A 26,918-nucleotide genomic window follows, 5' to 3' on the forward strand; every position below is an offset into this window, starting at 1 on the left:
GTGGGATCTTGGCCGTGCAGGGCATGGGGGCCCCATCTGGTACCCACGTGGAGGCGCTGAGTGGGCAGTTGGATACAGTCTGGAACTCAAAAAGAAGCCGTTCCCTCTGGAAATACAAAATCTGGAGCTCCTGAGCCTACAGATGGCATTTAAAACCACGAGACTAGATGAGATCATCGAGGCAGAGGGTGTAGGTCGAAAGGAGAAGAGGCCCACGACTGTGGACTGTAAAATGAGGCAAATGACATCTTCACCCGCGCGGCTCCGGTGAGATGTCACGTGAAAGCCCGCAGTCAGCGCTCTAACCGGGATTGAGAATCCTGAGGGGCGGGGCCTGGGGCGGGGCGGGGCCTATCCGGGGCGGAGCCGGTCGGGGGCGGGGCTGGGGAGTCGGGAGGCTGCTCTGGGGCCGGGGGGCGGCCGGGGCGGTGACGTCACCGTATGACTGGGTTTTTATGAATGAAAGGAATCCTGTGAGTGAGTAATTCCGGGAAGCTCGCCTTACAACTCGGCGCGGCCCCCAGCGCTGCCCGCCCCACAACAAAACTCGGCGCGTCGCTCAGGCGATCCCGGCTCTGAGCGACCCGCGGTCGGGACCGGAGGGGGAGGCTGACCGAGGCGCGGGCCGAGGAGAGCAGCTCAGACGGCAGCGGGACCCCGTGCGTGCCAGGGACGCCAGGCGAAGCAGGACGAGAGGCGGGTGAGGGTCGCGGGACGAGTGCGCAGGGCCAGGGGGCGGCAGGGTCTCCGCGCTCCTGGAACGTGCCTGGGGCGGGGCCCCGGGCCCGACTCAGTCGGTGCTACCGTGGATCCCTCGCCTGGACTGCTGGCTTGGGAGGGTGTCGAGGTGGGGGGCGGGGGGGGGGGGCGGCGGAGGTCCTGTGAGACCGAGACGCGGCCGAAACGAACTTGGCGGGGTGCGGGGTTAATGGGCCCCTTTTGGGGGCGCGGGCCGAGAGGCGGTGAAGTCAGGCAGGAAGGGGCAGCGCGGGCTGGCGAGCGTCAGCGTCCGCCCAGGCGGGGCTGGGGGCGGTGTGTGCAAGTACGTGACTCGGTGAGAACAGTCCCTGGACCGATGCCCGCAGGCCGAGCGTGCGCGGTTTGTTTACGTCCGAGGGCGGGCGTGCGTGTGTGTTCCCTGGCCAGCGTCCTGGGTATCCTGCCCGGTGCGTGCTTGCGCCGCGTACCTTGGGGAATGTGAGTGTGTGTGTGTGTGTGTGTGTGTGTGTGTGTGTGTGTGTGTGTGAACGCTCCCAGGCGGGGCCTGTATAACCAGCGGACCATACCTCCGAAAGAGTGTGACCACAAAAATAAAAGAAGAAGCTAGAGAAATGGCCCAGTCCATAGTCACAAGGGTCTGGGAAATCTCTCCCGGGTTGTCCCTTTCCCACCAGCCGGTGGCCGCCAGGCCCTCTCTCTCCCCGGAGTTTCCCAGGACCGCAGCCACGTGACTGCGGTGTTTGTCCCCCACCCAGAGCCGGCGCCTTCAGCCACGGGGTGGGGCAAAATATCAAAGATCCCACCCGGCTTCCCTGGGGAACAAGGTGAAGGGGCCACCCCTGGCTCCATCACCCCGGTGGGTCTGGCAACAAAGTAGGCTGGTGTCCAGGTCCTTGTCCCCAGGTTTTCTGGCTGCCTGGGGAAGACAGACCCTCCCCTCGGACTCTCCTTCATCCCGGGAGCTACCCAGCCCCTCAGTCTCAGAAGAAACAGGAAGGGCGGGGGTGGGGGGAGTGTGGAGGGCCGGCCAGACGGCAAAGGTTGGAGGTAGGAAGGGATATCAGGCTTCCTCTCTCTGGTGGCTACTCCTCTGGCTGGTCTGGGTTCTAGAGGCTGTACCTGCTGGATCAGGAAGGGTGAGAACCCAAGGTTGGGGTGGAGCTGGTTTCTGCCCTTCTGGTGGTTTCAGTTCACAAGTGGGGCTAATCAGACAGAGCTATCGATGACTGGACTTGAGGAGCTAGTTGAAGACTTGGGCCAGACTTGGTTAACAGGCAGCGGGAATTCCTGTCTTGGTGCAGGAGGGGTTACTGTGAGAAGGCGCCTCACCCTGCCCTGCTCCTCCATCAATGCCCTGCTGAGGGATGTTGAGGGCTGGGCGGGGGCTTAGGGCTTCCCTGGTCCTATTCTGCCCTCTCTTCCTCCCACCCACAGGGCTACAGGATCATGGGGTGTGGGGGGGGAGGGCATTGAGCTGGACCAGATAATCTTTTAACTTTGGATCTCTGAGCTGCTACCACAGCTGGTAACTTCTGGGTCCCCATCTGTAGCAGCAGCTAGGCAACATTCAAGGTGGTAGAAGGGCAGTGGGCTGGCGGAGGTGTGACAGCCTCCACATACAGCCTAATTTCCAGGGGAACCATGCAAGAGAAAACAGAACCAACAGCCCCAGGCGGAGGCCAGGGTTGTCCAGGAATATGTGGAATATGTAAGGGAGGTAGCCACCAGGAGCACAGGAATCAGGCAGGCAGATCTTCAAAACTGGGCAGGAAACATCCCTGAGCAGGGCTAGGGAGCAGGGAACAGGAGGAAGTGGCTGACTGACTCAGTCATAGATGGAAAGCTAGTACCGAAAGGTTTAACCTCCCACTGAATCACCCCTGGACCTTCAGTAGGGCCCAGGACCCAGTGAGGGCTCCCTTGGCCCCTTTGCCTCCCTCAGTCCTACTACTTTTAGCCTGCGTTGCCATGGAGCCCACCAAGGACTAGATGCTGGGGATAAGATAGTGAACAAATCAGATCCCGAGCTGCCCTCTGGGAGCTTACAGTCAAGGAAGGAAGACAGAGTTGAGGAAAGGGCCACTAAACTCAATGCAAAACCACAGCTGAGATAGGTGGTACAAGGAGGAAGTCACTGTGATTACAAAGTACATAACACAGTTCTGACTTAGCCAGGGTAATCAAGGAAGGCTTCCCTGGGGAGGTGACAGTCAGCCAGAATGTCAGATCAAGTAATAATCATCTGTGAAGACCTCAAGGGCAGAGGCTTTGATTCAGCTTTGGTCCTTCAGGGTGCAGCACCACACCTGGGACCTACAGGGTAGGTGCTTCTTGGGTGTTTGCTGATTGAATGAATGAATGAGCCCTGGGTCAGTGTCCTGGTAAAACTCCACAACACCTAGAGAAAAAGGCCTGGGAACCCCAGGCAAACAAGAACTCCTGGGCACGGGCTGTAAGATTCTTGAAGCAGTTTCTCCAAAACAAGCAGATCCTGCAGGGCTCAAGTGACATCTTCTCTTACACACATGCACCCCGTGTGTCCCTTTGGGGAATGTGTGGGGATGGTAAGTTTGTTGTCTGCTCATTCATTTGTTGTCAGCATGGGGATCCTGGAAGAGGGTGGGGAGAGAACATGGTGGTGGCCAGAAGGGCCTACCACGTGGGCTAGAGGGGAGGCTGGCATCATAGGGTTATGAAATGGGCCGAACATGGTCAGGTTGGTAGGTTTATGTCAGTAATGATCCCTCTGACAGGGAGGAGAGCTGGTGGGGTCAGAGGTGGAGGCAGACTGGACTCCAGAGAGCAGGTGGTTTTGATCTTGGTGCAGCTGAAAGGGGGAATGCTTAAGGGTTAGGCATGGAGCAGAGGGAGAGTCAAGGCTGATAGTCTCTGAGTTTGTGTTCTTAGGCCCCTGCCCCCAGGAAGTCTTCCCTGATTTCCCTTACCTTGCTCCAGGGCCTCTACTCTGCTGGTGGTCTTGGGAGTCCCATTCCAGGCCAGAATCTGACTCTCTAAGCTTTGACATTGTCAGCGCTAGGAGGTACCTTAGGCTTGGTGATTTGGTGTGTTGGGCCCAGAGAGAGGGAGTGGTGTACCTGAAGTCACACAGCAAGTGTTAGTGGGTGGCAGACCCCCAGGCTCATACTTCCCTGTGGTGCTGGGTTCTCCCAGCTCTGCTCCCCTTCCAACAGGGAGGAGGCTCCACCAGTGCTGGCTGCCAAGGCCCAGGAAAACACATTTTTTCCTTCTGTCCTCACAGAGGAAGCAAAACGGCTCAGCAGCCAGAGGAGCCCATGCCAGCGGGTGGGCCGTCTCCAGGATATCTCTGAGTGTACTAAGGGGGCCAGGGGCGTGGCTGCTGACTGGGCAATGCAGCTGTCAATCCCCTAAGCCACGCCTCCAGGGAATGTTAGGAACCTGCAGACCCTGGAGGTCAGTGCTGCTGGCCTCAGGAAGGGAAGAAGCAGGGATAGGGGGATGAGGAGTATTCAGTTCAGTTCAGTTCAGTCGCTTAGTCGTGTCCAACTCTTATCCTTCAGAGAGAGGAGTATAGTGGCTGGCTTTGAAGAAAGAGCCCTGAGCTGGGGACTCCAGGGTTCCAGTCCACCATTGCCACCAAACACCTGCTTGGTTGCTTCAGTTACAGAACAATGAGGTTGCATCAGCTGCTGTCTCAAGTCCAGGGTATACCAGACTGGCCAAGGCTGCCTGGTGGAGGACCCCGGCCCCTTGGTTGACAGCCCAGCAGCCCCTGGTCTGAAGCTGGAGTGCTGAAAGTCTGAGGTGTGACCTTCTTGTGACTTTCCCTCTGTGACTGCCTGGCTCTGCTGAGCTAGGATGTTCCTGGGCAAACATGGGTGCCTCAGCTGACATGTAGCATGTGCTTGAGGGGCTGAGGCTAAGACAGGAGGAGAAAGAGGAAAGGAGACAAGAACAGGTTCAAAGCCTCCCTGGGGTCCCAAAGTACCTAGAATTGCAGAGAGGATGGGACCTTCAGCCATTATCTAGTATAGGGGATGGCCAGCAGTTTCCTCTTCGGCCTACTCTGGAGGGCTGTGTTGAGGAGGATTCTGAGGTTATGTCCAAGCTCAGTGGATAACAGCGCTGTGTTGAGAAAGATCCAGGAACTGTGCCCAACCTCAGTGAGAGCAAGTGCGGTAATTGATTATTGATGTCCGTGTTAGGAGTAGAGGGAGGAATGTGGGGAGATAAACCAACCATTTGCCACTTCTGATCTTTCTAAGCCTCTTGTTTTTACACACAAACACTATGATGATTGTCCCCACTTTGTGAGGAAACCAAGGTCCAGAGAGGAAAAATGCCTTGTCCTAGGGTCCATGCCTCCAGAGTTCTGCATCGGTCAGCCACCACATATTGCTCAGCACCCAGCAGGCTCTTAGATCACCTCTCCCATCAGGCTCTCTGTGTAGCCCAGACTGCCTGGGCATCACGTAACACCCCAGCCCCCTAAACAGCCAGCCAGGAGGCCTGGATATCTGGGTGACGCTTGCAGGCCCAACATAGATCCTGGCACATCAGAGCTGGGTAGCCTTGGAGCCAGGCGAGCCCTTCTGTTTACAGGGGTGGGGAAACAGGGCCCAGAGAGGGTGCCCTGTGAGGACCTCACTGCGAGGAGACATGTGGTTCCACGTGGCCTCAGACCCAGGCTTTATCCGCCGTTAGCTGTGTGACCCTGGGCTACTCTACTGACTTTTCTGGCCATTGCCTCACAGGGTTGTTGGGAGAACTGGCATGCTGATGGTGTGAAGGCAATCAGGATTCAGTCCTGGGACCTTTACAGGTGTTCAGAATTCCTCCTGACTTAGGAGAAGGCAGCCATTCACCTGCTGTGTGACTTCAGGCAAGAGGGGCCCCTCTCTGGTCTCCACCTCCCCTTGGGTGAAGTGAGGAGGCAGGGGCCAGACAGTCTGTAAGAGCCTTTCCTGTGTGACCCTGGCCAGCCAGGAGACACCAAGTCAAAGCGATGTCCCAGGAATTGCTACAGGCCCAACCCCTCCTGGACAGACTCAGCAATTCTAATAACCCCCCAGGTGCTCACTGACCTCTTTGTTTGCAACATTTGGTTCCATCAAAACCCTATGAGATAGGTATTGTTCCCAACCTACAGATGGGAAAGTGGAGACCCAGAGGGGAGGAGTGGCTTGCCCCCAGTCACACAGCCTGGAGACAACAGAGGTGGGACTCAAACCAGGCTTGACCCTTAATCCACTGTTCCTTTCCTTGTTTGCTATACCCTCCCTGGGAGCCAGTTATGAAGACAGAATCCCTTTGTCTCCCTCCCATCCTCCTGGTATCTGTGTGCCATCCCTGCCATGCAGAAGCAGATAGAAAGGAGGAAGAATTGGAGGCAGGGCCAAGAGGTTTTTCTCTTGACGGTCTTCAGCAGATTTGGGCTTGGCACGAGGTTCAGACCTTGACAAGCTGGGTGAAAGTGTCATAGGCCACCAATCCACACCTCACCAGTGCCTGCTCCCTGCCAGCCCCTGTGCTGGCAGCCTCACACCCAGAGCTGTCTGTGCCTGGTTCTTGGCTGTGGAGGTCCCTGTCTGGTGGGGAGTCAAGGAAACAGACCATTACAACATAGGGTAGAACTGCTGGGGTGGGCGGTGCTGAAAAAGTCCTAGGAGCCTGGGAGGCCTTCCTGGAGGAGGGGATGTCCATGCTCAGGGCAGAAGGCTGAATAGTAGGAGTCTGCCAAATAAAGTGAGAGTGGGAGGAGAAGTGTCACAAGGTTTGGCGTGACCCAAAGGCAAGAAAGCATGGGGTGAGAGGAAGTGAAAGAAATTCCTTGTGGCTGGAGGGCAGAATCAAGGCAGGCAGTAGTGTGAAAGGAGCCTGGGGGTTAGTAAACGGGGGTATATGATATGGTACAAGGGATGTTTTAGCCAGTTTTAGCCTCTCTGAGGAGAAGGCAATGGCAACCCACTCCAATACTCTTGCCTGGAAAATCCCATGGACGGAGGAGCCTGGTAGGCTGCAGTCCATGGGGTTGCTAAGAGTCAGGCATGACTGAGCGACTTCACTTTCACTTTTCACTTTCATGCATTGGAGAAGGAAATGGCAACCTGCTCCAGTGTCCTTGCCTGGAGAATCTCAGGGACGGGGGAGCCTGGTGGGCTGCTGTCTATGGGGTCGCACAGAGTCGGACACGACTGAAGCGACTTAGGAGCAGCCTCTCTGAAGAGGTAGCACTGAGCAAAGATCTAAATGATAAGTCTTTGGGGAGATAAAAGGAAGAGAAAAGTAAAGAGAACAACAAGTGCAAAGGCCCTGAGGCTGGAATGAACCATTCAGTGGGGCCACTGTAGCTGGACCACTGGGGCCAAGGGAAGTGGTATGAGATGAATTCTAAGATAGCAGGGCCCTTGAATGCGAAGATAGTAGTGTTTGGATTTTATTCCAAGTGGGAGAAAAACTGACCTTGGTCTCCTCTCTCCCCTAGGTCTTAGCCCAGAGGGTAACTTCTGCAAACATGTCTGTGGATCCCTTATCCAGCAAAGCGCTGAAGGTGAGAAGGCAGCCCTTATTGTGTCTCCTGTCCTCCCCTCCCTCCCTGCCCGGGCTGAGCTCCCATCCCAGCTTCCCCTTCAGTTCCTAGAATCCCCAAGAGGGGCTCAGCAGACATCAGGCATTCATGAAGCCATTCATGGGCCTTTCCAGGCCCCGCCTGGCTGGGAACCAGCAGGGCTGGGCTCTGGCCATAGGCTGTGTGCCCCAGGGCAGGTCACTTCCCTCTCTAGACCTACTTCCCCATGAAGACAATGTCCACGGAACGGTTGGACTTTAAAGGTGCTTTCTTGGGTTTTTCTGGCTGAGTCCCCGCCGAGTCGCTGGGTTAGAATCCGGACTGAGCTCTAGGGTGGCTCCTTTTGTATCCAGATCCCGGTCTCACCCGGTTTCCCCTTTGGGGATTCCTGCTCCCCTTCGGAGTCTTGGAGCAAGTCCAGCCACCAGCTCAGTGTCCCTGGCGTGGAATGGGGAACACTAGCGGTGGAGGGGAAGCCGACCCCAGCACCTGCTGCGCGCCGGGTCCAGAGCTCAGGGCCCGCAGGGTAGAGTGTGACCCTGAGCCTCAGTTTCCCCACGCGCCCATGCCCGCAGATCAAGCGTGAGCTGAGCGAAAACACGCCGCACCTGTCGGACGAAGCGCTGATGGGGCTGTCTGTGCGCGAGCTGAACCGGCACCTGCGAGGGCTCTCGGCCGAGGAGGTGACGCGGCTCAAGCAGCGGCGCCGCACACTCAAGAACCGCGGCTACGCGGCCAGCTGCCGCGTGAAGCGCGTGTGCCAGAAGGAGGAGCTGCAGAAGCAAAAGTCGGAGCTGGAGCGCGAGGTGGACAAGCTGGCGCGCGAGAACGCCGCCATGCGCTTGGAGCTCGACGCGCTGCGCGGCAAGTGCGAGGCGCTGCAGGGCTTCGCGCGCTCGGTGGCCGCCGCCCGCGGGCCCGCGGCGCTGGTGGCGCCGGCCAGTGTCATCACCATCGTCAAGTCCGCCCCGAGCCCCGGCCCGGGCCCCGCCCCTGGGCCGGGCCCCGCCCCCGGCCCCGCCCCCGCCGCCTGCTCCTAGTGCTCGCCGAGACCCGCCGGTTCCACCCACGCCCATTCCCCAAACCACGCCCCTCCGACCCCAGCTGCCATCCCTAAGTGCCTAAGCGCCGCCTCTGTCTCCAAGTGCCATTTCTCTGCAGCCACCAGCTCCCTCCATGGTGAACACACGATCCCTCCCCAGATCCTGTCTTCCTCGTGTGGTCTCTGAAACTGGGACCTAACGGCCCCGGGGAGGGTCAACTTTGGTGAGATAGGAAGTCGGGTGAGGTCGAGGTCTGGCGTTTCCTAAAAACTTCAGCCTTCTTAGTTTGGGAGGATGGGATACAAAGCTGATTAGAGTAGGGCCATCGAGGGGAAGATGGCCACCCCTCATTTTGTAACTGTTTGCTCAGATCGTGCCATCGGCCCGTCCCCACCCTCCAGGATACAAGACTAGACTTGACCCCGCATGCCTCTGGTAGGATTGTCCAGCTGGGAAGTTGATGTTCTCGCCTCTGCTTTGGGCCTGGATGCCTGGCCCTCCAGAGCTGGAAGATTCATTAGAAATCTTCTAGTGAAGCCCATTTCACAGATGGGAAAACAGGCCTCCAGCGGACCCGACAATGCCCAAGGCCACATATGCTTAGCGGTTAAGCTGGAACCATGTCTTTCCACTGCTGCCCTGAGAGTCCAGCCGTGGTTGTCAGGGGGACAGTGGTCGGGGCCTGAAAAGGTGATGCAAGGGCCTCCGTGGTCTGGGAGGTAGCTCTCTGTGAGTCAGGTGAAGAGAAGTAGAGGGAAAGAGAAGGTGATACAGATGGGAGAGAGGGAAGGAGCTGGCCTGACTCTGTCCTGGGCTCTCCCTGGACCCAGGGAGCTGGCCAAAGAGAAAGGGGACAAAGGAAGTGACCACAGAGGCAGGTGGGGAGATGAGAAGACAGATCCTACAGTTCTGAACCTTGGGATAGGGGTCGTTAGAAAGGAAAGGGTCCTACCTGTCCATCCTATTGGGTGGGGGCGGGTCACTGCCATTGACTGCTATTCTCCTGGGAAGTCTGGCCCCAGCCCCTCCCCTTTCCCTATTAGACAGCTGCCCCTTCCCGCTGTTTATTTATTGCACGAGTCTAAGTTATTCTCCCCAGCCAGAGGCCTAGCGCCCACTGCCTGGGAAATGTGGCGTGCAGTCCTGAGCTGTACTTTATATTTTATATCTGCAAATAAAACACATTTTATCTTATATTTAGGGAAAGCCGGATAGCAAAACAACCAAAAAATGTGTTTTAAAAGAAAAATGCCCGGCCGCCAGAATTTATTTATTTTTCTGACTTACAGTAAGCGAGTTATCCGCCTTCTGTATTTTGTAGACTTCCTGAATAAAGTCAAGTTCTCTTTTTCCACAGTTTAGAAGTTTGTGTCCTGGTTTATGTGTTGTTGTTTTTTTTTTGCGGGGGTGGGTTCTGAATGAGGGCCCCAATATGAATTCTGCTTTCAGTCCCATGCAGAACCCTCTGCTGGGTGGGAGGGTTTCCTCCAATTTGCAGATGAAGAAACTGTGACCCATCACTAAATCTAGCACCTGGGCTTGCACTGGGGTAGGGTGGGTTGGTGGGGGTGAAGGGGGATGTAGGGTGGAGGTGGGAACCAGACAGGGTTTTGTCCTTCCATCTGGGTGCCTGGAGCCAGGGAGCCTCCCTGGGGAAGGCAAAGCCAGGCGAACAATGAAATGTAGGGTTAAATTCCCTGGGCATCCCGTCAGCAAATAAACAGTCCCACCCAGAGAGGAAAATTCCCCGATTTAAGAGGAATTGCACTTTCACATTGAGGTCTGACTTTCTACAGCCAAGTAAAAAATATTTTCCTCATGTTCCAGAAAGGCACAGGGAGGCAGAGAGAGAAGTGACTTCCTCCGCCCCAGCCTGCAGGCCTAGAATGCAACCCTGGGTCTCATCCTAGGCCCCAAACTCCCCGCTGTTGTTGCCGTCCAGTCACTGAGTAGTGCCGACGTTTTGCGACCCCATGGACTTCAGCATGCCAGACTTCTTTGTTAATTTAATCCGACCTGCCAGCGCTTCTGGGGCACCCTGGGAAGGAGTGTTCTGTGGTTCAGGGGTCAGGGAAATTGGGGTGTGTTTTTCTCTAGCTGTATGACCTTCGATGGCTTATGTCACCGCTTGCAGCCTCAGTTTACCCATCTGTACAACTCAAGAAGTGTAAGGTCATACGTGGGTATGCCAGGGGCTGCAAGCTTCCGCAGGCAGAGTGAACGCTTACCCCAGAGCACCTGATGACCAGGAGGAGGAGTTCCATGAGGCTGGGTATGGAGGGATGGCCGGGCTAGAAGGATGCTTCTGGAGAGGACTTGAAAGCTGGGAAATGGCCCACAGGCCCACAGGCCCTTCTGCCCTCTCAGGCTGGGGTCCAGGATCCTGATGCCGAGACACAGAGCCTAAGCCCGTGGAAAGGACAGCAGGAAGGCATGCGGGGACCGAGTGGAGGGTGGCGGCTGGGAATTTCCCCGCCCGCGCCACATTCCTGAGCGCCCCGTCAGCCGGGCCAGGCCACAGAGGGCATGCAGAGGCGGCAGGGAGGTGCCAGGTGTCCGGCACATGCCCACTGCTGGACAGGCCGTGCTCCAGGACTCCTGCCCCAGGTCCCAGGGTGGAGGCATAACGATGGACTAGGAGGCATGAGGATCACAGGAAATTCTTTAAACCCCAGGGAGACACCTGCAGGAATGGGGCTGCTGGAGGGTGCACCCTGTTTAGCTGGTTGACTGAAGCCAGCACGAGGCACCAACCTGCTGCTGGGTGTCGAGGTGGGTGGACCCCTAGTGACCAATGTCCCACTGGCCAGAAGAAGGGGAGACACTCTGGGGACCTGGACCCCAATTTCAGTCTGGCAATGTGACCCCCCATCACTTATACCTACAACTCGGACAGAAGAGGGTTTTCTAGGACACCTTTGAACCCACAACCACTAAACCCATCCCCAAACACACATACACGGGAGCTGGGGGAAAAAAAAATCTCACCCACCAGCAGAGAAGATTTCAATACAAGCTATATTATCTCATATATATATTTCTTTCTCACTGTATTTGCTCACTTCTGTCACGCATTTAAAATGTCACAGAGACCAAAATAGAGCGGCTTTCTGGTGGAACTCATGGCAGTCATACACGAGATACAAAACTAGGGGACTCTGTCTTCTCATACATCATACAGTTAATTTCTCAAGTATTTTTTATGTACAAAGAGCTACTCTATTGGGAACAAAAAATAAAAATGAAAAATAAAAAGACAAGGTAGGTTACACATCCTAGGAAGGAGGGGTGGAGGGGTTGGGCACGCGTTCCCAGCCCCCATCTCCCCGAGGGCTGCTAGCTCCCTGCCATGGGGCACCTCCCGTCACCTTGCAAGTGGCCAGGGGCCAGAGCAGGCAAAGACGGGGGTGTGGGACAGGGAGTCAACAGCCCACTTTGGCCTGGAAGGAGAATCAAATTTATGAAAGCAAATGACAGGGGCAGCCCAGAGGTTCTCCGTGGACAGCCCGCACCTACCCACTGCCTTCCTGCACAGCTTGGTACCAGCTGGCCAGGCCCATCCAACAGGGGCCCACGAGCTGGCCTCTGTGCCCCTCAACCCCAGTGCTGGCTTGGTCACCAAAAGAGGCCGGGGAAGACTCCTGGGATGGAACCCCCTGCCTGACCTTGGCATGGTTCAGTCCAGGAGTGGCCAAAAGGTAAAGAGATGCCAAGGTCCCTCAGGGCTGGGCCCCCTTCCCCTTCCCCTCCTCCAGGCTGGTGCAGCCCACACCCGCGTGCTCTCTGGGTTTCATGTGACAGGAACTCCTGCCTGAATGAACATGCGTTGTGTCCCATTATCATGAGGCTCCTCCAAAGACAGTGGCCAGTGGAAGCCCGGCCTGCCTGGGGGCTCCGGCCCTGGGAGGTTCCATGCACGTGGGCGTGGAGGTGGGTGAAGGGAGGGGGACTGGTGGTCCTGGCCACCCCTGAAGCCTGTCCAAGGGTACTTGGCCCTGCACTACAGGATCCACTGAGTGCCAGCAGCTTAACAGGGAGCCCCCCAGGGAGTGTCTGGGCCAGACTGACGGCCGGGGGCAGGGGCAGTGGGGGTGGGGGGCTTTCATATGTGACTAAGGCACAGAAGAGATGGGCTGTGGGGCCAGATGAGGCAGGACACCAGGTCCTGTGTGGATATGGGGCCAAAGAGAGGAGTCCCCCAACTCTGGGCTCCCCGCCGCATGCCCCACCCCTCCCGCCTGCACTGCTCCTCCTCCGGAAGCTGGTCTGCAATGCAGAGACCAGGCCCTCCCTGTGAAACAGGAGCAAGGAGCCCCAGGGAGAGACGAGGATCCAGCAGAGGAAGGAGGGCTGGGAGCCCCTGACCCTTTGAGTAGCTTGTATCCAAGGGCTCTGCTCAAGATGCTCTCAAGAAGGACCCCTTGTGGGAGGGCAGTGTGGACTGCTGGCTCCTCAGCAGGCCCAGGGGAAGGGGCATGAGGCAGGCAGACGGGGCGGCCCCGGAGGACACCCAGGCGCCCTCTGAGGGGGGTACCCATGGCTCTTGGTGTCTGGCTCTGATCCCTGCAGCATGCCAGGCAGGCCTGGGTCGGGAGGAGGGTCTGCAGAGAGCATCTGTGCCCCCTCCTCCTGCCCAGGTGAGGCTAATCTAGCACGGGACCAGGGGGGCAGGGTTGGGAGCAGGCAGGAGCCCCAGGGAGAGAGTATTGCACGGTCTTTGGGGGAGGGGTTTACGTCTGGGGGAGGAGGGTGAGGGGCTGAGAAGGTGGCAGCCGCTGGTCCACAACACAAGCATCGGGGCCTGGGCACGGCTGGTCCTCACAGGACGAGCTGCAGGGGCACGGGGAGCTGCTCCCACCATCCTCTCCCCATGGTCCAGGCGGTAGAGCCGTGGCCTTGTATAAATATTCCTGAAGGCTCCTGGGTGAGCCTGGGCCGTACCCTGGGCAGACGGCGGCGTCGGGTTGTTCCTCTTGAAGCGATATGTGAGTGTTTCTGGTCCAATAAATTAAAGGGTGATGCCAAGGCTGTGCCACCCGGCCTCCCCGCCTGGAGGTGAGGCCGGAGGCAGGGCACACCCTGCCCTGGGCCAAGGGGCCAGTCCTTGCCCCGCCAGCAGCAGCCACCCCTAGAACTCATCATCGGAGCTGAGCAGGAGCGTCTTCTCGTTGTCGCGGGCGCCGCTGAGGCTGTGGGAACGAGAGAGGCCGTGGGCGCCCCCGCGCCAGGTGGGCCCAGGCTCCAGGGTGGACTGCTGCGTGTACTGCTGGTAGGCAGGCGAGAAGTTGTGGATGGCATCCTGCACAATGTCGTGGGGGTTCATGGTCTCCTTGAGGCTGCTGGAGATGCTCTTCATGGGGGCACAGCGGCCTGCAGGGAGGAGGCGGGAGGTAGGGTGAGGGGTCTGGGCAGCAGGGTTAGGCAGCTGGGCCCCCGCCCCTGGTCCCAAGTGTGTGTCATCTAACCAACCCCTCTTGGGACAGAGAACAGGGTCCTGGGCATGAGAAGGGACGAGCAAAGGAACGGCTCCTTTGGCTGCAGTGCACCTCTAAGGGAGACAGGGGTTGGGGGAGGTAGCCTGGGAGTGGGGAAGGGAGCTGGGGTGGAGACTGGGGTGCTGCAGGCATGAACCCAAGGACCCCAGGGAGTTGCGGGAGAGGGTCCAGGCCTATGGGATGCTCCCCTTCACTCTGGAGAGGAGACCAAGGGCCCGCTCCACCCAAACAGGCCGACGGGGGCCTGGACCCACAGCAGAGCAGACATCCTGGCTCTGGCAGGGGGGCCCCTGCCTTGAGGTGCTTGATCGCTCAGTCGTGTCCAACTCTTGGAGACCCCACGGACTGCAGCCCGCCAAGCTCCTCTGTTCATGGGATTTCCCAGGCAAGATTACTGGAGTGGGTGCCATTTCCTTCACCAGGGGATCTGCCTGACCCAGGGATCGAATCTGCAGCTCTTATTTCTCCTGTACTGGCAGGCGGGTTCTTTCTTTCTCCTAATTCCCTAACATACTGTCCTCAAGGGCTCAGGGAGGGAGCAGGGGCAGAGATGGCCCAGGCCCCCAACTGAGACGTACGGGGCGAGCCCCACTCTGGCCTCAGTCTTCAGACCCAAATCCACGTGCCCTTTCCCCTTTGGCGTTCTTTGCCACAGAACAGAACCAAATGCCCCAATTCCCCATCAACGAGCACTGTGTCCTCAGAATGCACAGGGCATGTTTCAGAACAATGAGAGAGAGGATGAAGCAGGCAAGCTCTACAGAGGGCAGCCCTTGGCAGGCGTTCTCCATGCCCCAGGGGTGCTTGTGCGGGAGGAGACGGGGACACAGAGAAGGAGCTAGGGAGAGACTCATGCTGGTGACAGGAGTGGCGTGCAGGACAGACGTACAGACTGAGTGGAACCTACCGTAAGGGCCGTATGTCGGCACTGCCCGAGGCCAAACCCGGGGCAAAAGCAGGGCAGGGGGAGAGGGAGGGGAGCCAGAGAAACAGAAGACAAGAGACAGCTGAGTGAACACCTCATGCCCATCACCGAGGCGGGCACCTCACCGCATACGCTGCCTGCCCCACCCCAGGTCCCGCCCCCACCCAGCTGGCACTCAGGTGGCCCCACTGCCCCTCCAGGCCTGGGCCGGGGCAGTTCTGTCCATCTAGGAGACTGCTCCTTCAGGGCTCAGGCCTTCTTCTGCTGGGGGACCAAGAGTGGACACCCAGAATGCTGGTCGGAGTTCAACCTCTGCACCTGAGGAGGGACCCCCCACACCCCACTTCTCTTCACGCTTGGCTAGAAATCCTGAGCCTGTGTTACGTGCGTTGCCAACCTTGCAACACTTCATAGATGGAGCGTGGAGGAGAGGGCGCTTGACAGGTAGAGACCACACCACAGAGCTGGCTTTGCACTCAACTCTGATGGGGGCTGAGAGAGGCCGGGCACTGTGGTTAACAGGTGAACAACTGGCCTAGGACCCGCACAGTGGTGGGCGAGGGCGTGCAGCAGCTTCCCCAGGCTGCGCTGGGGTCCTTGCTAGAGCTGGATGCCTGGCCACGCTGTTTCTGGCTGGGGGTGGATGTGTCTCGGGGCAGTGGGCGAGAAGAGAGCCCAGGTGACTGCGGAGAGCCTCTGTGGGGAGGGCCACAGAAGCAGGGCCTTAAACCATGTTAGACCTTAATGGTCTAGAAAGGGTTCTCAGCCACGGCCTCAGGCTCAAGGCACCAGGGTGACCAGGTCCCAGGGACATTGCCCTCGACACTGGGAGGGTGCTGGCCACATCTCTTCCAACTGGTGGGAAGTGGGTGGGATCCCAGCTAGCAGCAGTGAGCCCTGGCCAGCACAGCCCCTCTGGCACTAAGTGTAGAATCCGAACCAGAAAAAAGATGGAGAATGCCCAGGTGGAAACTGTGTTGGGTGAATGTGGTCAGGTGCACTGGAGTTGAGAGGCCTGGAGGTGATTCAGTCTACACACCTATAGCAGCCGCAGGTTTTTAAGGCCCCTTCTCAACCGGGGAAAGCACAAGACAAGTAAGGTGGGAAGGGGCCCCCTGAGGAGCCCTGCAAAGGCCAGGCCAGTGTTTCTACACTCAGCTCAGCATGCCCAGTGAGCCCACGGTGGGCACAGGTGGTGGGCCTAGGCAAGTGGGCCCTGGGCCTTCAGTCACACACGCAAGGAGCTGGCAGCAACCAACCCCATGGAAAGATGTGTTAGACCAGGAGACTTCCTCCTCCCCAGACCCTCCTGCCTCCTCGAGGGGCGAGCTGGTTCAGGCATTGCCAGCCTCTTCTTCCTCGTCCCGAGCCTTACCACTCTGCCCAGCAGCAGCCAGAGGCAGCCCTCAGCCCCCGCTTTTCCTGAGAGCATGTCAGAATTGCCTGGAGAGCTGTCGGCACATCCTGCCGGGCCCAACCCAAGGGCAACTACTGCAGAATCTCTGAGGGCGAGTGTCTCCAGGGCATCTTAATATACAACTGGGGTTGCCAACTGCTGTTCTCACAAAGCAAAGATTAGCGGGTGTAAAAAGAAAGCTGTTAAAAGCTATTACCATCCGAGTCTGTTTCTTAGAAGTAATCAGGTTAAAAAAAAAAAGCTTTAGAGACAAGGAAATTCTAGGACAAAATGGATAATGCTGTTCGATATCGGAACCTTAGGAATCTGTTTATCCTAGGGTCTCTGTCCTGGCCTTCCCATGGAGATATTGTGCTTTATCATCTCAGGGTCTCCATACTCCAGACCTGCTGCGGACCAGTCCTCACCCCCACTGACTTCCAGGACCAGTCCTCATCCCCATCGACACCTTGTAACTGGGGGCAGGGGTGCTTGGACCTCTGTGGCCCCTTTCCTACACCGAGGGTCCCCTCCTGACCTCCTGATCCATCAATACCAGAAGGACCCTGGGAGGCAGGAGGGGCCGAGGGGCAGGGCCGGGAAGCACTCTTCCGGCTGGTGGGGGTCGGGGGTCAACTCTAGGACCCTGGCTCATACCTTGTGCGTCCAGCCTCTTGTCGGCATAGACCTTGTAGGTGAAGGCATGCCGCAGAGCCAGAGCTGCAAAGAACATCTCCACGCAGATGATGAAGTCCTGGTAGCCAGCAGCCACGGTGCCCTCGCCCACCGACACGCGGGCCGAGTGGATCTTGGGGATGGCCCCGCACTTCTCCAGGATGGCCAGGAGCATGCCTGGAAGGGGAGGTATGGAAGGGGCGCCATGGGCGTCGAGCCCAAGACTGGATCCCCTTCTCCTTTTCCCTCCACATAGCGCCCCAGTGCCACACTCCCCCGGGAGGGTGAAAGCAGGGCGCACGGCTTCTCCTGTTGGGTGGGAGTGCTGACACAAGCCGGAGCCTTGAGGAAAGTACCCCCCAGGTCCTGGCTGGACACCAACCCTGAGATCCCCCTGTCCAGGAAGCAATCCCACCAAAGCTCCTGGCTCCAGTGAAAGGCTCTGGGGGCCCAGACTTCATGCCCCACAGGTGCTCAGTGGACAGAGGTCCCTTTGAGCTCCAGCCAGGATCGCCCATGGCAACCCCGAGGCCCAGGCCCTCGGGGCACTGGGGATGGTGAGCAGGAGGCAGAGGACGAGGTTGAGGGGACAGGGAGGCACGGGCTGGCCTCGCAGGGGCCGGGAGGAGGCTCACCTTGCCAGAAGGAAAGAAAGATGACAGACTTGACCATGAAGAACTTGAGGACAGGGCTGTAAGGGCTGAGCAGCTCCCGGGTGGCAAAGTAGAAGAGGAAGAGGGCATAGAGGGCCAGGCTGACGGAGATGTTGTAGACGATGGTCACGTAGAGGTAGCCGCTGGTGACACTGCGGGAACCGGGGACATTCTCAGGCTTTAACAGACCCTTCTGAGCGACAAGGGGCCTCCTCCCCCCTTTGCCCTGCCCGCATGCCCCTTCACATGGCTCTCAGAAGGCTCCCTGAGCAGTGCTCCCCAAGCCACTGATAGAAGTGGGCAGGGCACTGGTGAGCCTTGCCACCTGCAGCTCCATTGCCCACGCTCCTGGCAGAGGACTCCAGGCGGCCTCGGGGGCAGGGCCTCAGCCTGATGGTCCAAGGGACAGAACCTGGCTTGGCTCTTTTCACTTGAGCCACATTACATTCCCTCGGAGCCTCTGTTTGCTCACCGACCCCCGGGGACTGTCGTGCAGGGTTACAGGGGGTGTGTGTGCAAGCTCAGGGCCTAGACACACAGTCATGTTCACTAAACCCTCAAGTGGGGTGTGTGTGTCAATCCACGCAGAAGAGACTCGAGCTGGGGACCTCAGGGATCTGGCTCTCTCGTCCCCTCCCTGGGAATGGTCACTGTCCCTTCTTGCCCCCCTCCCCCCAGGAGCCCCACTCTGTCGCCTGAAGGTGACAGATGCTCCTCTGTCAGAGGCAGGGCCAAGTGTGATGGCACCACTGCCAGGCTCCGGCCCTGGCAACTCAGGGCTGCAGAAAGGCGTGAGGACAGATGGGGTCAGGCTTGCCCTCCACTCGGACGACAGACACAGGCGTGGGGCCAGTCTGCGGCCACTGCTTCCCTCAGCCAGAGCCTGAGCCTCTGGGCAGAGCTGCTCACTCCTCCCCACACGCACCTCGGAGGAGGGGACCCGCCACTTACTCAAAGTCACCATCCCGGTACTTGCCGAACGCCTGGAGGACCACGGTGCTGACGGCCATGAGTGGCTTCACTACGCAGAACTGCAGGGTGGCCTGTTCGGGAGAAGGCAAGAGGCAAGGCTGAGCACACGGACCACGGAAGCAGCACCTCCTCTGGCCAGCTGGGCTGGTGCCAGGAGCCAGGGGATGGGAGAGGCCCAGTGTCCTGCCCCCGGGGGAACTGCTGTCTGCAGAAGACATGAGACAGTAATAGGGCGATGTGGCTGCGTGCGAAGACAGGAGGGTGTGAAGGAAGAATGGAGGAGACACAGAGACGGAGATCCCACAGGAGCGACCACTGGACATGCTAGAGACGGGAGGACTGGCAGAGGGGGCAGCCAGGGGCACGAGCTCAGCCCAGGGGCAGACAGCAGACAAGGACGAGGGGTTAAGTGCTGGTGTGCGGGCGGCAGCGGGGAGCAGGCCTCCCACTCTCGGTGGGTGAGGGCCTCCTCGTCCACCCCAGGTCTGGCCCTCTGCCCCATGCTCTGGGCCTGGGTCTAGGATTTATGTTGAGCTGGGGTTTTACTGATGATGGGGATGACCCCAAAATAGGAAGTAGCCCAAAGGCCAAGAAAGGCCTGGAGTCCCGACATGAGTCTGAATTCTGGCCTCATCAACTACCCGCTGCGGAAGCTCGAGGGGGCAGTCACTCAGCCTCTGAGTGGCTGTGCGTGAAGGATGGTTGTAACCAGCCCCCTGTGGCAGGGTCGCTGTGCAGGGACTGAAGCACAAGACCACACAGGCTGCCCTTGGAGGTCTCCCACCTCTGAGCACTCAGCAGAGGCCTCTGCCACTGAAAGAAGCCCTCAGTTGAGTTTCCACAAGTCCCTCCAGAGGCCCCAGTAAATGCCAAGGGGAACTGCAGGGCCCATGTAATTATGAGAAGCACCTCTCTCTAGGGGCTTCCCTGGTACCTCAGTTGGTAAAGAATCCGCCTGCAATGCGGGAGACCTGGGTTCGACTTCTGGGTCAGGAAGGTCCCCTGGAGAAGGGATAGGCTACCCACTCCAGTATTCTTGGGCTTCCCTGGTGGCTCAGTTGGTAAAGAATCCGCCTGCAATGCGGGAGACCTGGTTCGACCCTGGGTTGCGACGATCCCTTGCAGAAGGGAAAGGCTACCCACTCCAGTATTCTGGCCGGAGAACTCCATGGACTGTACAGTCCAAGGGGTTGCAAAGGGTTGGACATGACTGAGCGACTTTCACTTTACCACTCTCTAGAAACCCAATAAATGTCTGCCACAAGGTCCTGCTTGGGGAGATGGGATTAGCTTTCAAAGGCTAAGCTGGTGTGGTTCCAAATGGGGCAAGGACCTCAGAGCAGAGAAAGTAACCTGTGGAACCCTAAGTTTCTGATCCGAGAGGGGCTTGAGTGAGGTTTGCAGGGGACCCCAGGGCGACCTGAGCTGCAGGGCTGCCAAGACGAGAGGCGCGCATGATGGGGTTAGACGGGTGATGCCCACAAACCCTGCTGCTCCCCACCCCCTCAAGGAAGCGGGATCAGCACCTTTGGGGAGGGTCAACAGCATGTCCCAAATAACTGCTGGTGCTACCCTGGCTCAGCATGGTGGGGGTTGGCTGAAGCAACAGAAGATTCAGACCCAGACAGTGGCCCTGATGACAAAGCCGCGGTGTCCTCTCTCCAAGGGGAAAGGGTGAGAGGTTTCTTTAGTTCTCGCCTTTGACTACCTGTCCCCGCCACCTCCAGGACCAGCAGCGGAACATCTGGGCCCACAAGGCTGGGGAGTAATTTCCAACAAGGCAACCAAGCTAGTGATCTGGCGTCAACACTTCGTACACAATCTGATGCTCCAAGAAGAAGCTCAGAGAGTCACAGCTGGGTCAGCACTAGTAAACAAAGGCTCTGAGAGGCCCCACCCTGAAGCCGGGACAGTGTGAACTCTTTCCCTGCAGGTCCCATGGGGAGGTTTTGAATTTAGAAACACCCGAGGGAAGGAAGATCTGGAAGAACTGGAGACTGGCTGTCCAAGCAGGGCTTTGTGGGTGGGGCTGTGCACAGGGCGTGGCCCTGCCCAGGCAAGAGCAGAGAGGCCAGCCTCCAGCAGGTCTGGGGATGGGGTGTGAGTTTCATTTCCCAAGATGATGCTGCTCAATGCTGGATGGGCTGATGGGCCCTGTGGAGATGAAGCCAGGGTCCTGCCAGCGGGGCATGGTGCCTGAGGCCCTCCTGAGCAAGGGATGGCAGGCTCAGAGCCAGGGCTGTGTTAAGGGCTTTCCTTCATCTGCTCCTCAAACCATCCCTTGAGGTTAAGTATCATTATGCTCATTTCAGAGAAGAGGAAACCAAAGCTCAGAGAGGTTTTGTAATTTAGCCAAAGTCACACAGTCAAGAGGAGAAGCCAGAATTCAAATTCAGACGGTCAGAGACCCAGACCTAGGCACTTGAGCACAACACCATGCTGCCTCCTCCCAGGCCACTCGAGACCACTGGGAGGGTGGATCTGGAAACTGGGAGCTGCTGGGCTGCCTGCCAAGTGGGAAATGGGGAAAGAACCAGAGGCTGCGCAGGTTTGTTCCATCGTGTTCCTCAACGCAGAAACCCTCCTGGCTCTAGCCACAGAAGACAAGTTTTCACACTGAGATTCTAGAATCGCCATGCACTTCCTCTGACTCGCACACACACATCAAGATTTGGATGAAATGAGCAAGCATCTGGGGGCACTTCCTGCCTGGGGTACCTGCCAATGCTCCTCTGAGGACACCCCGCTAGTGCTCGTGCATCCCTGACAGCATGGGGAGAGGGTGCCTCGCAGGAAATGGGGACCCCGCTGGTGGGCCGGGAGCAGGGTCCTCCTGGCCTGACGCCTGCCTCTGCTGCTCTGTCAACCAGGGGTAGCCTAGTCCCTGCAGCTGCCGCTCCAGGGCACAGACCCAGGCTCCTGGTCCCCGGCCTGCAACCTGTGACCAGCGCAGTTGTAGGAGCTACCCACCTGCTTGCAGAACCGTAGGAACCCGATGGAGTAAGTCTTTCCCCAGAGGCAGCAGGTGCCATACATACAGCTGGACCTGGAAGAGGCGAGTGGAGAAGGGCGGGTGAGCAAAGAGAGAGCTGGGACTCAGGAAAGCAGGGCGGGGGCAGGCCACCCTCACTCTCCTTCACAAGCCGGGGTGGAGCGGGGCAGGGTGGGGATCAAGCTCAGATCCTGGGCAGTCTTTGAGCCTGAGGGCAAGCACTGGGAGAGACACAGCATGTGTGGCAGGAACCCTTGGGATAACAAATCAACCCGAAAGGCACTGAATGTGAAAGCTGCAAGAGGGAAAACATAGGCAAACAAGAAACGACAGGAAGAGAAAGAGCCAGGCAGGCCCTCCCCAGAGTCCCAGTGAATGACCTCGCTCAGGAGGTGCAAGAGAGGCAGAGTAGGTCAAGGTCACAGGCAGAGATGGTCTGTGTGACCGGCTGATGCCAGGACGGCTCAGAGAACGTCAGGCCCAGGAAACAGGGTGGTGGGGAGGGCTCCCGGGGACTTCATACTCACTCGATGGGCTTCCCTCTGATCTCTGACATGATGGAACTTTCCCCTCCGAGGTATTCATAGCACAGGCTCAGGAAATTATAGATGACCAAGGCTGTGAAAACAAAGTCCAGAGAAAACCACTCAGATCAACAGAATGGATAAACAGATGGTGGAATTCTAAACAGCAATGAAAGTGAATGAACCACAGTCACAGGCAGAGACTGGAGGTGGGGAGGACTGGAAGTGGCGGGGGTGGGGGGCGGACCTCAGGAATGTAAGAACCCACAGTGGATATTCCACTTGTATAATCAAACTCCGGCCCAGCTAAACCATGGTGCTCACAGACGCAGCCGGTCTCACCATAAAGAAAGGCAAGAGCGTGATTACTACCAAATGCAGGATTGTGAGGGGTGAGCTGGACAGGCAGGCTGGGGGCTTGAAGAGCTGGCAGGGCGCACATTCTGGGTTTTAGCCTTATAATTGTTTACTGGTTTTATACACTCTTCTGTTTCTGTGGTACAGATCAGTTTTATGACCAAGCAACAATTAAACATTCTCCAGAAGGATCTCAGGAGAAATTCTCAGCAAGAATGAGACAGAAAGAACCCTTATGCATTCATCAGCGTGTAGCAGCATCTTAGCCTATAGCACGATAAGCTACAACAAAACGTATGAGAGGTGCCCAAAATACAATGCAAATGTTTCGAGAAGCTGGGCCAGCGCGTTCTGAATCAGGACACAGCTTGACATCGCCCACAAAGATACAAAATCTGCAACAGCCACCAACGGGGGCACAGTAGAAGTATGCTGTGAGTGCTATAAATACAACACCACGTTGTAATAGGTCTCCTGGTCAGAGGACTTCTGAGGGGTCAGCAAATGAAGGCTGCGGCCTGCAGGGTGCTAGAAGTACCAGGATGTGCCGGAAGCCAGGGCACAGAGAGGAGGAGGATGCATGGAGGAAAGGTGTAGGAGGCAGACCAGGGGACGGGGCAGGGACAGGACAGGCGTCCAGCAAAGGAGTGAGGCCAAGGGGACGGTCAAGGCAGGGTCAGGGGATAAGAAGATCTAGGGAGATGCACCAGCGGCCCTGCAGCCAGCAGGCCCCTTCTCATCTGACCCGCCATCCGCGTGCAGCAGAAAGGCCTTCGAGGCTCCCAGAGCAGGCCCCTGGCTCAGCTCAAGGTCTTTCAACAGGTAGCCTGGTTCCTGCACACCCCTCACATTTCCTTCCCAGCAACACAAGGTGCCCCCCTCCCCTTGGCAGGGTCTTATGCCCTTCGTGCTTCTGCCCTCGGGGGTCCCACTGCCTGTGCCCTGCCCTCTGCACTCCTGGAACCATCAACCCGTCAGACATCACCCTTCCTGAGAAGTCCCTGGCCATCACCATGGGGACCTGTGCATCCCACATCCACAGAACCTGCTGATTTGCAGACACCAGGCAGCCCTTCCCCCCTGGAGTGTGATCACCGACTGGGATTAGCATGGGCCCAGCCCTTGCCATATACTAACAGAAGTTTGACTGCCTGGAATTGGAGTACAGCAGACCCTGGCCATACGTCTGTAGGTAAAAGTCGGCCTTTAGCAACTTGGAAAGGGCTGTACACCCCTCAGTTGGTCTAACCTACTAAAGGTTCATGTCTGGGGCTGTGAAACGGGGGCCCAGGTGGCACCCTATATAGACAGGACCCATAGCACCGGCCACCTATGCTGTGACGATCCCCCTAGAGACACACAGCGGAGGGTTCCCAATGTGGCTCTGCTGGGTGCCTCCCTGTGGCTCAGTTTTCTCATCTGTTAAACAGGGCCCAAAAAAGCGCCTATCAAGTTAGGAGATGGTGGGGTTTCTGTGAGTACGCAAGGTGCTCAGGAGAGTGGCTGGCACCCTCTGCATCAGCGGTCATGGCTGTTTATCTGCCCATCTTCCCTGGGGGCCCGCTGTCCCCTGACAAGGCTGAGCACCCTGTATGTGGTGGGAATCTCCACTGACTGGCCTCCAGATCACTTTCCACTGATAGGAACTTTGGGCATCTGAAGGCAGGAGGTGAGGAGCATCAAGCCAAATCTGATGTCAGCCTACTAATACGGTTTTATCCAAAACCATATAAGGCCAAGAGGAGTGGACGTGTCTCTTCCAAACGGTCCAGCTATATTGTAGTCAATGGCATTTTTCCAAAGGCAGACACATCCCCAGACGCTGACACTCCTCTGCTGAGAGATGAGGGTTTTCTTCCCTCTTCTCAAATCTGGGTGAACCGGGGAGGCCATAGCGGAAGCAAAGCGTTTTGACATCTGATGTTCTGGTTAGAAAAGGCTTCTTTCTTTACAACTTTTTAAAAAACTTATTTATTGGCCGTGCTGGGTCTCCACTGCTGTGCACGCTTTTCTCCAGTTGCGGCGAGCACGGGGGCTCCTCTCTGGTTGCGGCACGTGGCCTGCTCATTGCGGTGGCTTCTCTTTGTTGGGGAGCACCAGCTCTAGGGTGCATGTGCTCCGGCTGCTACAGCACACAGGCTCCAGAGCACAGGCTCAACGGCTGTGGTGCAGGGCTCAGGTGCTCCAAGGCATGTGGGAGCTTCCCAGATCAGGGATCGAAGCCACGTCCCCTGCACTGGCAGACAGATCTTTACCACCGAGCCACCAGGGAAGCCCAGAAAAGGGCTCCTTCTTCTGGTTTATCCTCTCTTGAGCTGCTGGCCCTTAGACCCGGCCATCATGCCAAGAGGAAGCCCACACTGGTCCATGTGAAGAGTCCACATGAAGAGGCTCATGTGGCAGGAACCCAGGCCCCCAGCTGATACCAGCATCAACTGCCAGCAACGTGAGTAAACCAGACATCAGATGATCCATCCCCGAGCCTTCAGGTTCTCCAGCTCAGGCCCAGGTACCACGGAGCAGGGCCAAACTGTCCCCATTGTGCTCTGTCCAAATTCCTGACCTGTAGTATTCATGGACAAAATAAACGGCTGTTTTACATGAGCCTGTTTTGGGGTAGTTGTGTATACAGCCAAGGGAGCGGAATGCACATAAAACCTCTTCTGGAGTCCCCACATCATACCATGATCTCTCAGGCCTCCCCTTGGGGGTACATTCAGGTCGCTCTGCTAAATCCCAGAGGCAGACCCAGCTGCGATGCCACCTTGTCCTTGGCTGGTCCCCTGTTTCATCGCCATGTTCATCACACCCCACAATCTCTGTGGATCCGCCTGCTCCTTCAAGTACAAGAGGCAGCGTAAAGCGGGCAGCAAGCCAGGGACCCTGGAGCCAGACTGCCTGCGTGTCCCACCGCTTAGGCTCCACCACTTAGGAGCTGTGTGGCCAATCTCTTCAGAGCTCTGGGCCTTGGTTTCCTCATCTCTAAGCCGGGGATAACAGCTGCTCCCAGGTGGGGGCTGCGGTGAGGACGGGGCTCAGGGCCGAGAGTGTGGTGCCTTATCTCGAGGCTGGGCTCACAGTGAATACTGCGCAGGGTTACCCACTGTCTTCTGTAAACACCTTGCAGGCAGGACCCGAGGCCCACCCCCACAGCGATCAAAGGGCTTGGCACTTCCACACTCAATCAGCAAGGAAGAAACGAATGGGTGGACACAGGCCACAGCTCCAGGTGAGGCTCAGAGAGGAGGGCTGTGGGTGCGGCCCTCACTCAGTCCTGCGCTCAAGGTACTCAACCTCTCACGGGCTGGGAAGCTGCACCTTCCCCAAGGTAACTGGACTTCCAGTCACCAAAGTCCAAGGGAGAGGCCACAGGGCCCAAGGTTCCTCTGCCCCTCTGTCCAGAATCACCAAACTAGGCTATCTTGCAATCCCCTTCTGGGAAGAGCTTGGTGCCTGAGCTCACATCCTTTCCTGTGTCGCAACATACGTCAGCCTGCTCCTGAATTACATGGTCTGGTCCAGCTCTCTGTCCATATGCAGCTCTGCATTCAACTGGTGAGATCACTAAACTTCATCCATCTCTCCCAATTCAGGATTTTTGACCTTTGATCAGTGCTCTGGGGCCAGACAGTCTGTAAAATCCTGATCTGCTGATGGTTTCTGTTAAAAGAATCATTAGTGAATAGATAATGCATCTTGGAGAAGGGAAACAAGACAGAATCTCCTGGAGATGACTCAACCAGCCCACACCAAGACCCACTGACCATCTGGACAAATCAATGCCCTTCCTAGGAAATGACAGAGCCATGCAAAATACCACCCCCACACTCCAGCATGTGTGTTTAAAATGGACAGCTCAACACACAGCCAGGGGACAAACACAGAGACAAGCTGGCCCTGAACATCACAAGAGCAAAAAAGATTAACCATGGGGGTTCTCACCTGACCACGCTTCTGACCACAGCTCCCATTCTGGTTCCCTGGAGAGACCCCAGACACACAAGTGACCACAGGGGCCCACAGGGAGCATCCAGCATCAGAGAAAGAACGGCTCGCTCTCTTTCTCACTAACCCTGGACAGCCAGGTACCTGGAACTTCCATCTCCATTCTAGACACCAAATCTTAAATGAACTAGAGACAAAGACACACAATCAGAGGCAAAAGATCAGATCCAACTGCTTAGCAAACAGGGGGCACCCAAACATTCTTTCCCGCTTTTCCAGTGGCTGCTGATCATCACGGACAATAACAGATGCACGTGCTACAGCCAGGCAGTTGGGGTCCTCCCTCAGCGCCAACCCCGGACTCTGAGCCGTGCGCGGGCCCTTGCTCCTCCTCCCTCTGGCTTCTCTGCCCTTTGCTGTTCCTGCTCACTGCTGCTCCTTGCCATCCAAAAAGCTGACTCCGGTCCATCTTCTTTGGTTTCTTCTCGTTGCCTGTCTTTATCCTGATGGGTTGAGCTCTTCTGATTCCTGGCTCTCTCAGAGCCGTGGCCAGCAAGGGCCATGACCAGCCCCGTGAGTCCTGCTGGCAGCACACCGGTTGTTGAGTCTTTGGGGGTCCTCAAGCTGGTGGTCCTCAATTGTACTCTCCCCACCTGGGAAGAAGTTTCACTTTG

General features: G+C 57.5%; 2 protein-coding genes across 4 annotated transcripts in view; one reads left to right on the forward strand and one right to left on the reverse strand.

Annotated features, from left to right (window-relative positions):
* The first annotated feature begins 373 nt into the window (after window positions 1–373).
* On the forward strand, window positions 374–9,668 carry MAFF (MAF bZIP transcription factor F). 2 transcript variants are annotated; one of them, XM_052639772.1, is made up of 3 exons: window positions 374–700; window positions 7,184–7,249; window positions 7,843–9,668. In XM_052639772.1, exons 2-3 carry the CDS (start codon window positions 7,214–7,216, stop codon window positions 8,305–8,307), a joined length of 501 nt encoding a protein of 166 aa, XP_052495732.1. In that variant the 5' UTR covers window positions 374–700; window positions 7,184–7,213; the 3' UTR covers window positions 8,308–9,668. The 2 variants fall into 2 exon arrangements, with proteins under 2 accessions (XP_052495732.1, XP_052495733.1); XM_052639773.1 differs by having other exon boundaries at window positions 374–696.
* A 1,641-nt stretch (window positions 9,669–11,309) lies between these two features.
* Window positions 11,310–26,918, reverse strand: part of TMEM184B (transmembrane protein 184B) — a 50,691-nt gene continuing 35,082 nt past the window's right edge. Inside the window, exons 4-10 of one of the 2 annotated variants that reach the window (XM_052640133.1) lie at window positions 21,946–22,036; window positions 21,397–21,472; window positions 18,406–18,497; window positions 17,437–17,606; window positions 16,784–16,978; window positions 14,713–14,733; window positions 11,310–13,680 (exon numbers count right to left, since the gene is read on the reverse strand). In XM_052640133.1, the coding sequence (XP_052496093.1) occupies window positions 13,439–13,680; window positions 14,713–14,733; window positions 16,784–16,978; window positions 17,437–17,606; window positions 18,406–18,497; window positions 21,397–21,472; window positions 21,946–22,036 (887 nt within the window). In that variant the 3' untranslated portion in view covers window positions 11,310–13,438. The remainder of the gene's footprint in view (window positions 13,681–14,712; window positions 14,734–16,783; window positions 16,979–17,436; window positions 17,607–18,405; window positions 18,498–21,396; window positions 21,473–21,945; window positions 22,037–26,918) is intronic. The other variant, XM_052640134.1, reaches the window with a different exon arrangement.

This window comes from Budorcas taxicolor, chromosome 5, assembly GCF_023091745.1.
Source record: "Budorcas taxicolor isolate Tak-1 chromosome 5, Takin1.1, whole genome shotgun sequence".
Taxonomy (NCBI): domain Eukaryota; kingdom Metazoa; phylum Chordata; class Mammalia; order Artiodactyla; family Bovidae; genus Budorcas; species Budorcas taxicolor.

Bases quoted from the DNA above. Each gene is read 5' to 3' on its own strand.
- MAFF (XM_052639772.1), top strand. From the start codon at position 7,214: ATGTCTGTGGATCCCTTATCCAGCAAAGCGCTGAAG. The intron at 7,250-7,842 runs GTGAGAAGGCAG...CCATGCCCGCAG, and splicing joins TATCCAGCAAAGCGCTGAAG to ATCAAGCGTGAGCTGAGCGA.